The sequence below is a fragment of the Pseudonaja textilis genome, chromosome 18 (genome assembly GCF_049901715.1).
Source record: "Pseudonaja textilis isolate UNSWEBS1 chromosome 18, rPseTex1.2, whole genome shotgun sequence".
Taxonomy (NCBI): domain Eukaryota; kingdom Metazoa; phylum Chordata; class Lepidosauria; order Squamata; family Elapidae; genus Pseudonaja; species Pseudonaja textilis.
In genome coordinates, this window is record NC_142007.1 from 2722231 (window position 1) to 2734164 (window position 11934).

General features: G+C 47.2%; 1 protein-coding gene across 1 annotated transcript in view; it reads right to left on the reverse strand.

Annotated features, from left to right (window-relative positions):
• Window positions 1-11221, reverse strand: part of SKI (SKI proto-oncogene) — a 109524-nt gene extending 98303 nt beyond the window's left edge. The window contains 1 exon segment of the mRNA XM_026715747.2: window positions 8962-11221. Coding sequence (XP_026571532.2) covers window positions 8962-9957 — 996 coding nt within the window. The 5' untranslated portion in view covers window positions 9958-11221.
• Between the last annotated feature and the right edge of the window lie 713 nt (window positions 11222-11934).

The window sequence follows — 11934 nt, forward strand, 5'->3', positions numbered from 1 at the left end:
CGGCGCTGGGAAAAAAAAAAAACAACCCCCTGACTTACGACTGTCTTTCACACTTCAGCCCCTCCCCAGGGTCACGCGATCAAAATCCAGGCGCTTGGCAACTGACTCGTATTTACGACGGTCCCAGCATCCCAGGGCCATGCAAATCCCCTTTGGAGACCTCCTGATGAGCAATGGGGAAGCCAGATTCGCTTAACAGCCCTGTGACTAACTTAACAACTGAAGTGATTCACTGGTGGGCCACAAAGGACGTAAAAATGGGGCAAAGCTCACTTAACTAATCTTTTACTTAGCAACAGAAATTTTGGGCTCAATTGTGTTCGCAAATCAAGGACCACCTGTAGTCTGTGCCTGGTTGTTCGTACTTTGAGCTAGAACTCTGGGATCGGTTTGTCCTTTCTGTATGTTTTCCGGGCTATCCATGATATACTTAAACACCAAAATTGCAAAGGCGTTCATCCTCTTTAAAATCCTTTTTTTTTTTTTTTTTTGGCCTCCAAAGAGTATGAAAGGGAAATCCAATGTCTCACACGACAACTAACCCGGAAAAAAAAAAGGGTTTCTAATAATTACACCAGAAACAGGAAATGGGTTTGCCCACAACTCAATTGCATAGTTATTGGGCTTCAAAACCAGGGTTTTTCCCAGAGGTTTACTCCCACGATGGAGGAAAACTCAGGCTTCAAGCTTGCTGGTTCTACCACATTGTAGAAATATTCTCCGTAGCAGGCCTTGCTTAGAGGGAGGCAACAAAGATGACAATTGAGAGGGAGGTGGAGTGTATCTTATTGCTATAGTCTATTAATTAAGGATATATTTCATGGTTATAAAGGGGATTCAGAAAATGCAACGATAGCATTTGCCATTGGTGCTTTTCTTCTGTAGCCATACATACTGAGAAATTCATGCTGAAGGTGAGATTAAGACTATCAGACCTGGTTTGCAAAAATCCACACAGCTATTAGAAGGCAGGGAACAAATACCGTACAGAAAAAAAAAAAATTCGAACTGATTTTTCCTATTGCGGACCCGAGCAGAGAACTGTGGGTCTGATATAAACCGAAAGAAATCACAGGTATGACTAAAGAGGCATCTATTTTCATGGCTATTTTCTCGCCACTAAAAGTCTTCCAAGGCTCAGTACAGTCCAAAGCTTTTGAAAAAGGAATCCATATAGCAGAGGGTGAGTTGTGTTTGAAGCCTCTCAGAATCCACAATGTGTTACATCTGGGTATCAGTGTGTCTGAAACACTGGCCAGGGTGTATTAAGACTTTGCTTTGACCGACTTTCAGAAAAATAATACGTTGGAGATGTGGCAGCATTATACTTCCACAAAGGCCTCTGGGCATCCATAAAAAATAAAAATACTGACTGAAGGCCATGTTTGTAGCTGGAGCTTTTGTCAGTCCTTTTCCCCCCCAAAATAAGGTAAGCTGGGATACAAGAATTATTGTCAGAAATTTGCCAACCTTGGTGCAGCTTACAATTACTTTTGCTGTTCTGAATTTCAAAGCAACCAGCTGAGATTCACAACAGAAGCCATAACCCTAGTTTACAAAGTACAGTGGTTAGTTGATTGCAGACAAATACCAAACAAAGAGACTAATGTGAGATCCTAGCTACCCTGATAAACCACAGTTGAAGAATAAATACTACTTCCTTAATTCACTCGTGGCAATCAACCTGTTCTTTATAAAATTACAGGAGGAGACATGGACAGTAAGCAGAACAGAAGTTGATTTTTAAACCTTCTGCTGCTTGCAAAGTCAAAACGCAGCTTCAGCTTCACAGTTTAAACTCATGACATCCACAGAATTTATTTTGGCTTAAAAGTTTGCATCATTTAACAATGTAAGGGGTTGAAGGAAGCAAGTGATGCAAGCCTTAAAGAAAATGAGAAGGCTGTAAGAGTTTGGGCAACCATTTCAGTGAGCAGAAGAGGGAAGACAGAAGGGGGAAAATGAGTGTGGTAGAAACTCCAGAAATCAACATTCAAAAAGATGGTTTCTGCAAAATTCCAAGGGCAGCTAACCACCTGAAGCTGGAAGGGTTACTGCCTCAACATATACTGGAGCTTCTGTTATAGTTCACCCAGACTTCCTAACACTTAACATCCTGTCTGCTGCTTCAATGCCCTTACTCAACTGTTTGAGACAGACATTACACAAACTGGCTAGCCAAAAAGAAAAAAAAAAGGGATTGGGAAACCAAGAGGCAATTAAGAGTCCATGACCTTATCCTTTTAACATGATACCAACTGACTTGAGCCGAACTTTGCAGAATAAACCAAAAAGTAAAAAGAAAAGGGAGGAGGGAAAGCAGGATAGAAATGTCATTTGTATTGATTTGAGGCACTCAATACCATGGGAATCCAACCAGGCTGTTTTTTTTTTCTTTCTTGTGTCTGCTCATCTGTTATCTTATTATTATTATTTGTTGGTGACTGATATGGATTTATTCAACTCTAAAGACACATGGGGAAAAATTCTGTCTCTGGGCATGTTTCCACACCTCAACCACAAAGACTCAAGAGTCTCTATGTATTTCCTTCAAACCTTTGGAAAGGAAGTTATATTTCACAAGTTTCTATTAAAACAAAATGCTTATATTCTATAATATTCCTCGAATAGGAGCCTTGGAAGTAAAATAGAATATCCTGATGGGTAAGTACTATTTTTTCCTATATATTTTGAATATACATAGAAATTTTCCCAATGCTCCTTTGGAATGGGCCTTCTTTATTCCGACACCTTTTCATTCACACAAAAAAGAAAATACTGGATTTCTGAAGCAAGATACTTATTTCTTCTACCTCTAATCTGCTATGTGAATGTTGTAAAAGGTATTCCATCCAGTACAATAGATTGTCTCTCCTGTGACTTTAACGTGCACTTAGGTCACAATGATTCATTCGATTAAATGTCCCGTTCCTTTCTCTAAAATGACCACAGTATTCAGGCTTCTCTATCATATTCATTCAAATGTAAAATAAAATATAATGATGGTCAGGAAGACCAGGGTTGTATCCTTCAACAATAGCTTATACTTCCACAATTGGAAAACTTACTTTTTTGTTAACTTGATGCTTCCGGACATATTGATTATGTGGCAGGGAATTTTGCCTAGAGGTTTAAAGATTTGCCATCCTGTCAATAATATTTGGAGAGTGCCACACATTGGGGAAGGGTGCGTAGGTTTGCGTCTCACACCAAGCACAACATGGGTTTTCTGTCTAGAGCCTTGTTAAAAAGACACACAAAAGGCTCACTGGTGAAGCATGGGGTTGAGCAGCCTGCAAGCTCATGGTAACTTACTCATCAAAAAACCATACTTTTTTTCCCTCACTCCAATTGCAATCCGCAAAGACGTACTTCTGAGAAACCAAGTACCATGTTGTCTTGGAAGAATTATTCTTTCCAGGATAGGCTCTCCTTTAAGGCTTTATGCCTTGTACAAATGTGCACTTACGTCTCTGGCAATGCATGGAGCAGCTCCAAGGTTATACTGGGTGTAAACTTGTGGTGCAATTTTTTTCCCCCCCTTCCTACCAACCTTAATTTCCAGGTAGCTAGATGTTCCTGATCCCAAGCATGCAAACTGTCTCACAGGGTATCTCCCAAAACTACATTCCCTCCAGCAAGGTCTGGTTTTTGCTTTTTTTGATCTCTGGGGGGGGATTCCTTCTTTTGGTGAAGAGAAGGATGGGCTATTGGTATAAATCAGAAACAACATTCTTGGCTGTACTTGTTTGTAGAGGGCAACCCAGAACATCCCTCTGCAGATACCAAAATGGGTTTTTATTTTTCTTCTGTTAACTGAATGCCACATATATATATTCCCCCACCACCAATAGGGGTGTGTGTGTGTGTGTGTGTGTGTGTGTGTGTGTGTGTGTGTGTGTGTACAGTGGAATACGGATACTCCTCAATTACAGCCATTCATTTAGTGAGCCTTCCAAGTTACAACACCGTACTTATGACCGTATTTCATACTGATGACCATTGCAGCATTCCCCTGGTCACGTGTTCAAAAGTCAGAGGCCCTTGGCAACTTGGCTCGTATTTACGATGGTTGTGATCCCCTTTTGCGACCTTTTGGCAAGCAACGTCGATGGGAAAACCAGGTTCACTTAATAACCAAGTTACTAACTTAACCACTGCAATGATTCACTTAACAACTGTGACAAGAAAGGCTGTAAAACGGGGCAAAACTCAGGTAACCGCTGCCTCGCTTAGCGGCACAGATTTTGGGCTCAATTGTGGTTGTGAGTACAGTTGCCATCTCTTACCCATAGGGAGAGATTTAAAGGGCACCTGCTTTATCATACGACTTGACCCAGGGTAGTGCATTAAGAAAAACATCCGTACTTCCTATCTGCCCGCCTCTAAATGTATGGAGATTCCATCTCCCATCATTCTCAACCGCGGCCATGGGAATTCTGGGAACTGAAGTCCCGACAGGCCTGAAATGCACCAAGTTGAAAGAACAACTATACATGTATGTAACGCTAATCTGACCGTGATCTTCAAACAGTACTCTCTGCCAGCTATTTATCCTTCTTGCAGGCCTATGAAAATATGTAAAAAGAGACTTCTTGAGTTTGGAAGAGGCACTTTCTGAGCAAAGGTGCGGTAAAAAAAGAAAATCAACTTGTAAATGAGGACATTACAACAGGATGCTCCTTACTGTGTATGTCCAAAGCCACAAATGGGTATTTGGTTTAACACAATGGCCCGGCATTACAGCTTAAGAGAGTAAACCCAGCCAGAGCCACACATTCCATTAAGTCCAAATAGCCTGGCTGATGCATAACTAAGCTATAAATCATGGCTTACAAAACATAACGACTAAGTTTGCACGATTACACTAAGCCAAAGCTCAATCTAACTCAGTGCAAAATAAATCCTTCCCCCCCCCCCAAAAAAGTATCTTGGCTTAGTATTAGAAGCAGATTCCATACAGCCTGGTGATTTCAGCAGCCATAAGGCTTCAGAATGTTTGTGTTAATGTAAATTGCAGGAAAGCACAGACAGATTAGCTCAAAAGTAGACAACCTGATATCTTTTTCATGTGTTAGGCATCCACTCAAGCTCCTTGAACCAGCATGCCAGTGACAAAAAAAAAAAGCTGTAAAGGAAAGCACTTCAAAATACCGAGAAATTGAGTGTTCTGCAAAAGAAAAGATTCTTTTTTTTTTTCCAGACACATCAAACAAACACAAAGTAGGAATCAGCCAGCTCTTGTCTGCAGTTGTTCAAAAAGTAAGTATATCATGGAAAAGGGAGAAAACCCAAGAAAAAGAAACACGGGGAAATAAACACACCACACTTTTGGAGGTGGGAGAAAGCACAGAAGAACGAAGTCCAGAAGTGGCTTTATACAGAGATTTCAAAGTCCATATGGGAAAGATTAATCCCAAGAAAAAGAAAAGAAAAACGTTTAAATGTTCAGGAAGTGCCAAAAGAAATAGGCTTAACTCCAACAGTAAATAATAAATAAAATAAGAGATCAGGGTTTCGCAACTGTGTGGACTTCCAACTCCCAGAATTCCCCAGTCGGTATCAATGACTAAGTAGACACACTCCTCAGTTTACAACTGTCTGATTGGTGGCCATTCGAAGTTACAATGACAGTGAAAAAAGTGACTTATGAGCATTTTTCACATTTACAACCATTGAGCATCCCAGTGGTCACTTGCTTGGCAACTGGCATGTATTTATGGTTTATTCTCCAGATGATTATATGCTGCACTATGACCACTATTCTCTTGGCTCTGTGTTGGATAGAGACAGGATCTGATGAGGAGGAGAAAAACCATGGAAGACAGTACGGTAAACAGAGAGGCAGGTATCAAAGCCTTCCCAAAAATACAAGCTCTTACAGCCAAATTCAAGCCTTCAAACAAAGCCCAGCTCTGCAGAGGAAGAAGCTTAAAACCAACCCCCAAGTCTACTCTATTCTCACAATATAGCTTAAACTGTAGGGTCTACCTGGCTTGTTTAAACCAAAGCAAAATGGCATCAATTTTAGAATCACGCTAGGAAAATACTTCCAACCTGCATTCTCTTAAATGAGAAACCCTCCACAAGTTTTATGGTAGATTGGGTGGGGTGGGGTGGGGGGAGAGAATGAGAAAGGAAATCACAGAAATGCTTTTAAAAGCCACAAAGAACCCTAGCTTTCCACTATTTGCTCTTTGTCTGGAATAAGAGTGCACGGGTTGGATTAAATGACCTCGTGGGTGCTTCCAAGTGATCTTTCTTCCCCGTTTAGAAGTCATTCCCACCATTTTGGGATCAGCATCTCTGAAAGTGACGGTTTATGTGGCAGAGCTAGAAAAACTCGTTTGCTAGGAAAGGCCCATTGAAGTTTGTACTCCTGGGTCACCAAAAGGATTTCTGACGACCCCTTTTTTTAAAAAATAAAAACGCTAGGACTTACAATGAAAGTACAACCCCCTCCCTCCTAATACATCCTTTTCCACTGTTCCTCCTCTTCCTATTCATACCCAGGAAGGACACACAGGCAACTGCTACTTTTAGCACATGATTAGCCAAAGAGAGACAAGCTATTAACACTGCATCCAGGCCGGTCTATGAGAGATAATGTGCAGTCTTTAGACTCCAATGTTCTGACAATAGCTCTCACATTGAAGCTCTGGGAGAGGAGAGCGGTGAAGGGAAAGAAGGATGGGGGGGGGGAAAGTCCCCCAGAAAATGGCTTCCTCTTCTTCAAAAAGTGGAAACTCAAGAGCAAACACAAGGAGGAAGCGAGGATTTTTTTTTTTTAAATCGTCTCTTTGTTCTGCCCCTTTTAAAATTTATTTATTTATTTATTGTTATTGACCCGGCTCGTTGGTGGCTCCTTCGTGACATGCTTTCCGGCAGGGTAGCGGCCTCAAAGTTGTGGGTGAGTGGGTTACTCCAAAGTAAGATGCATAGGAATTTGAAGAGAAAACCCGTGTCCCCACTTCCACCTGCAATCAAGTGATTTTCTACAGATTCGTAAATTCCCCATGATTCAGAGGGGACTTGACAACCCTGCACCATGGCAGGGCTAACTTAAACCTTCTCCCTTCTTTTGCATTTCACTATTGGGTTTTTTTTCTAAAAAAAACAAAACAATGGGGAGGCAGATTCAATCCACCAGATTTTTTTTTTTTTTCAAGAGACCACCCCCCTACTTTATTCCCCAGGCCTGGTGCCAAGGCATGGCTTCTGCACCGTGCCACTTTCTCACCCAACCACCAACCCCCAGGGATTCTGGGAACTGAACACGGTTTGCAAATTAAATAAAGAGGATATTGTACCCTTGTCCTCTCAAGCTGTCTGGCTGGGCAGACTCCCCAGTTGCTTGGCATGGTTGAAAAGTAACTGTGTGGCAGCCTAGACTAGGACACATTGATTTCCGGAGTGTATATTTAACCCATGTACAAAAATTGCTGGCAAGACAGCCACAACCAGACAATGCTGGACATCAGAAAATAAACAAGTCTATGCACACATCCTAAACCCCAATCATATTTATATGTGCCCTGAATTAGTACCATCGGGATAACTCATATCATGATGTCTTTATTGATGGGTTAAAATTTCTCCCTATGTGAAATGGAAGAGACAGACTACTGGGGGGACAGCTTGGATTTCTTCAAATCAGCAATAATGTATAATACGACAATTCTCTCCCCTGTTTGGCAAATTGGGAGGGGAAGAGATCAATTCACTGCTTTTTTTTTCTTTTAAAGTTCATGCACTTTATAGAGTCCTGAGATTTGTGGCAGGTCGATGAAAACTACAGACTACGCAACATAATTCTCCATTTTTACGAAATGCCACTGCAGCAGAGCAAACCTTTCTGTGTGCCCTGTGTAAATTTAACCATAAAATACAACACAGAGGGGACAGACCAGAAACCAGAAAGGCAAGTGCACGTAAGAATGTAGAAAGACACAATGGCTAATAGCATATTTTTCCTTTCACCCAAGGACACAAGGCACAACTTAATCCCAGTTTTGAGACTCTGGAAACGAAACGTTCTCCCAATTAAAAAAGACAAAAGGGTTTATTTTGATAGAAAGTCACTGCATTCTGCTAGTTCCCAATGCAGAATCTCACAAATCTGTATTTTTTTTCTTGCAAACCTCACTCAGAGTTCTGATATATCCTCTTTTTTTTTTTTTTTGGCACATCTGTAAACCTCATTTACATACCAAGGGTTCTGCTTCACCCACATTACTGCAAACTGAGTTTTGGCACAGCGTAAGCTTCTGCTGCGTGCACAAAGCCAGTTTGGGAGATTCATTCACACACACACACACACACACACAGACACAAGCCTCTTGCCAGAAGTACAGCTGCATGCTTACTTTTAAAAACCAGCCTTTCCCATCCAGAAGGGGTGGGAAAAAATCAGCCCATCCCATCCCAAGGAAAGGCACGTAGATTGGATCTATACTCCATCTTTTTACCCACACAAGAAGTCGAGACAACTTGCTTCCAAATGGAAAAGAGACCATCTGGCACAGCGCAACTGCCTTAAAGCAGATTCCAAGAACATTATCAATCTATGTATTTCAGGATTCATTCACGGTCCTCTCAGAAGTCGTGTTAATTCCAGAAAGCTGAGAATAAATACCATAAGCCCAAACCAGGTAGCAGGCTACGAAAACTGACCCAGGCACGACATAAGGAAGTTTGAAGGGTTGGGAATATCCCCTCTGCCAAGAGGTAGATGCACCAAGCAACCTTGCCCCTTGCAAGGACTTTGGGTTTACAGTTCGAATCTCTCTCTTTGAGGTCTGCTGAAATAGCCTGGCCTCATCCTGAAGCCACCTCTGAGTTTCCGGTTGTGGCCAGCCTCCTCCTTTGAAGGAGGGGGGGAAGACACAATCCCCCCATTCATCCCTCCCCACCCCCCAAAATAGAGACCCCCCCCTGGCCTCCCCCCAAGCCCTGGCTCACCCTGGGCGCCTTCCTCTTGTACCGATGGCTGTAGTCAAACTTCTCCTTCATCTCGTCCAGGCACTGGCTCAGCCTGGCTTTCTCTTCCTTGCTGGCATAATCCTGGCTGAGGAGGATGTAGGCTCGCCAGTTGGCCGAGTCGAAGCCCCAATGGCAAGTTCGGTTCTCCAGGGCTTTGTGGGAATGGATGACAAACTTGTGCGGCGGGTACATGAGCCGGCAGTCGAGGCACTGGATGCAGGGAGAGCCGGGGCTGCTGTACAGCTCGGGCACCAGCAGGCCTTTGCATTTGCCAAAGCACTCGTGGTAGATTTTGAAGCTCCGCTCGGTCAGCTCCAGTTCCAAGGCGCTGCCGCCGGCGCCGGCCGAGAGCTCTTTCTTGCAGCGGCCGGGCGGGAAGGTGCCCCCGTAGAGTAAGGCGTTGCAGAGCCGCTCGGCGTCGGTCTTGGTGATGAGGCCGCAGGAGGGCGCCGAGAAGGGCAGGATGCCCATGACTTTGAGGATCTCCAGCTGGTCGGCGGTGCAGCGGGAGCAGTAGACGTGGAGCTCGTCGCAGACGGCGTTGATCTGCTGCAGGGAGAAGTCGCGCAGCACCGAGTTGAGGATCTGGGGCAAGCAGAGCCGCTTCTCGCCTCCCACCACGAAGCAGGAGATGGTCTCGCCTTCCAGGACCGTCTCGCAGCGCTCCGTCGAGCGGTCCGACGGCATGAAGAAAGGGCCCGGTATCACCGGAGGCGGCGGAGGCGGGATGGGGGGCAGAGGAGGCAGCGGCGGCTCGGGGGCCACGGCGGCAGCGGCGGCGGAGGAGGAGGAGGACGAGACCACCGCCGCCGCCGCCGCCTCCTTGGCGCTCTCCCGCTTGTAGAGCTCCTGAGCCCAACGCGCCGAGAAGGCGGCCGGGCCGCCCAAGGAGCTCATGGAGCTCAGGTGAAACTGCTCCAAGGTTTTCTGCAGCCCGGGGTGAGGCTGGAAGCCGCTCCGGGGAACCGTCTCCATCTTCGGCGGCTTGCCGGCGGCCCCGCCGCGTCCCTGGTTCCTGCGGCGCCGAATCTTTCCTTTTGCCTGGGGCGCCGCGCGGAAAACGCGCCCCGATTCCAGCCTCCGGGGTTGGTGGGGGAAGAGCGTCTTGCTCGGGGCGGGCTCTCCCCAAGAAGGGTGGCGGCGGTGGGGTTTTTTTTCAAACACAGCCCCCTTCCCTCCCCCCCTCCCGACACAAGCCGCCCTCCTGTTTCAGATGGGACACCGCCGCCGCCGCCGTCCTCTTTAGAAACGCCGACGGGGCGAGAGAGAGAGAGAGAGAGAGACGAGCCAAGCGAAGCTCACATCTCCCGAGCTTTTCTTCCTCTCGGATGCTGCGCGGGGCGCTTCTTCGGCTTCCCCAAACGCCCTCTCTCTCGCCTCTCCCAAGTTTGCAGAAGGGAGGGAGAGAGAAAAAAAAAAAGAAGAAAGAAGAAGAAGAATTCCTCGCTCGGCCCCGCAGCCAAACCAGCCCAAGAGCCAACAGAGGGGAGGGGGAAAGAAAGCGAGAGGGAGAACTAGATCTTCGGGGAAGGGGAGGGGGAGAGGGAAAAGTTATAAAAGAAGGGGCGAGAGGAAAGCGCGCCCGGACCAGCCAAGCGAGGTCCACGCGACGTGGGGGGACGCGCAACTCCCCCCACCCACCCACCCGCCCCCAAAACACCCTCTCTCCCCCCAAAACAAGCCAGCAGGAGGATTAAAGACCGAGCTGGAGGAAGGGAGAGAGGAGAGAAAAAAAAAAAGAAAAAAAGGCAGGAGGAAGGAAGGCTGTTAGTAACCCTGGGGCGCGTCGTCCCAGATCCAAGCAGCAGCTCCTGGCGGCGGGGAAGCCGGTGCCTTTCTGTCCATGTCCGCCCAGCGAAGGGAGGGTTCCTTGGTCCCGGATCGTCCCCTTTGCCCAGCAGCGGGGGCTTCTTTCCTCCGCTGGAACCGGGAGGGAAGAAGAAGAAGAAGAAAATCCTCCCCAAAAGCGCTGCGGGCTGCTTGTCTGCCGCGATCCCGGGGCGTCCCTTTGATCGCTTTGCTGCGCCTTCCGTCAAATCAGTCTCGGCGGAACGGCGTCCGGGGCGGGGGGGGGCTGCTCACTTTCGCTCGCCTGGCCGCTCCAGCCCGGACTGAGGACGCTCGGGCGCTGAGCTCATGCAGGCAGGCGGGCGGGCGGGCGGGCGATCTGGCTGGGCGCTTCTGCTCCTCCTCCTCCTCCTCCTCCTCTCCGTCCGCCGCCGCCGCCGCCTCCTCCTCCTCCTCTGTTTGTTGGTGTCTGCTCAGCTCTTGAATGCCAGCCAAGAATGTGACCAACTCCCCAGGCTGGGCTCTTCCAGGAACCGGCGCCTCCTCCCTCCGGCTCGCCTCTCCTCCTCCTCCTCCTCCTCGTTCCGCAAAAGGCGAGCGGAGCCACGCACATGCGCGCGGGCGCTCACAGACAGAGAGCGAAATGGGAGCGGGGCGGGGGGGAAACCAGCAGCAGCCCGGCTGGACGGCGAAAGGCTGCCAAGAGGGTGGGTAAAAAAGCCTGTGGTTGCCAGACCTCAGGCCTGCGCAGAAAGACGAGCGGCAGGGCGGGCTTTGCGCTCGACTGCCCCGAGAGGGGTTTAAAAGCGGGGGGATGTGAATAAATGGGGTGGGTGGGTTTGAGCTGCAGGTGGGAACACGTGGGATGCTCAGGCATGCAGGCAGCCCACCCAGCCTAGGTGGAAGGGGGACAGGTGGGTTACACACACACACACACATACACACACACACACACACACACACACACACACACACACACACACACACACACACACACACACACAGACAGCCTACTAATATCCCTTAGACAAGATGCTTTGGCTGGGATTCATCCTGGCTCTCTTTGCACAAAAACCTCCCCTGGGCAGGAAGGAGAAAGGCCAAATCTGTTGCTCTTTGGGGGCGGATGCCAAAGTGGCTACCGTGTGTGTGTGTGTGTGTGTG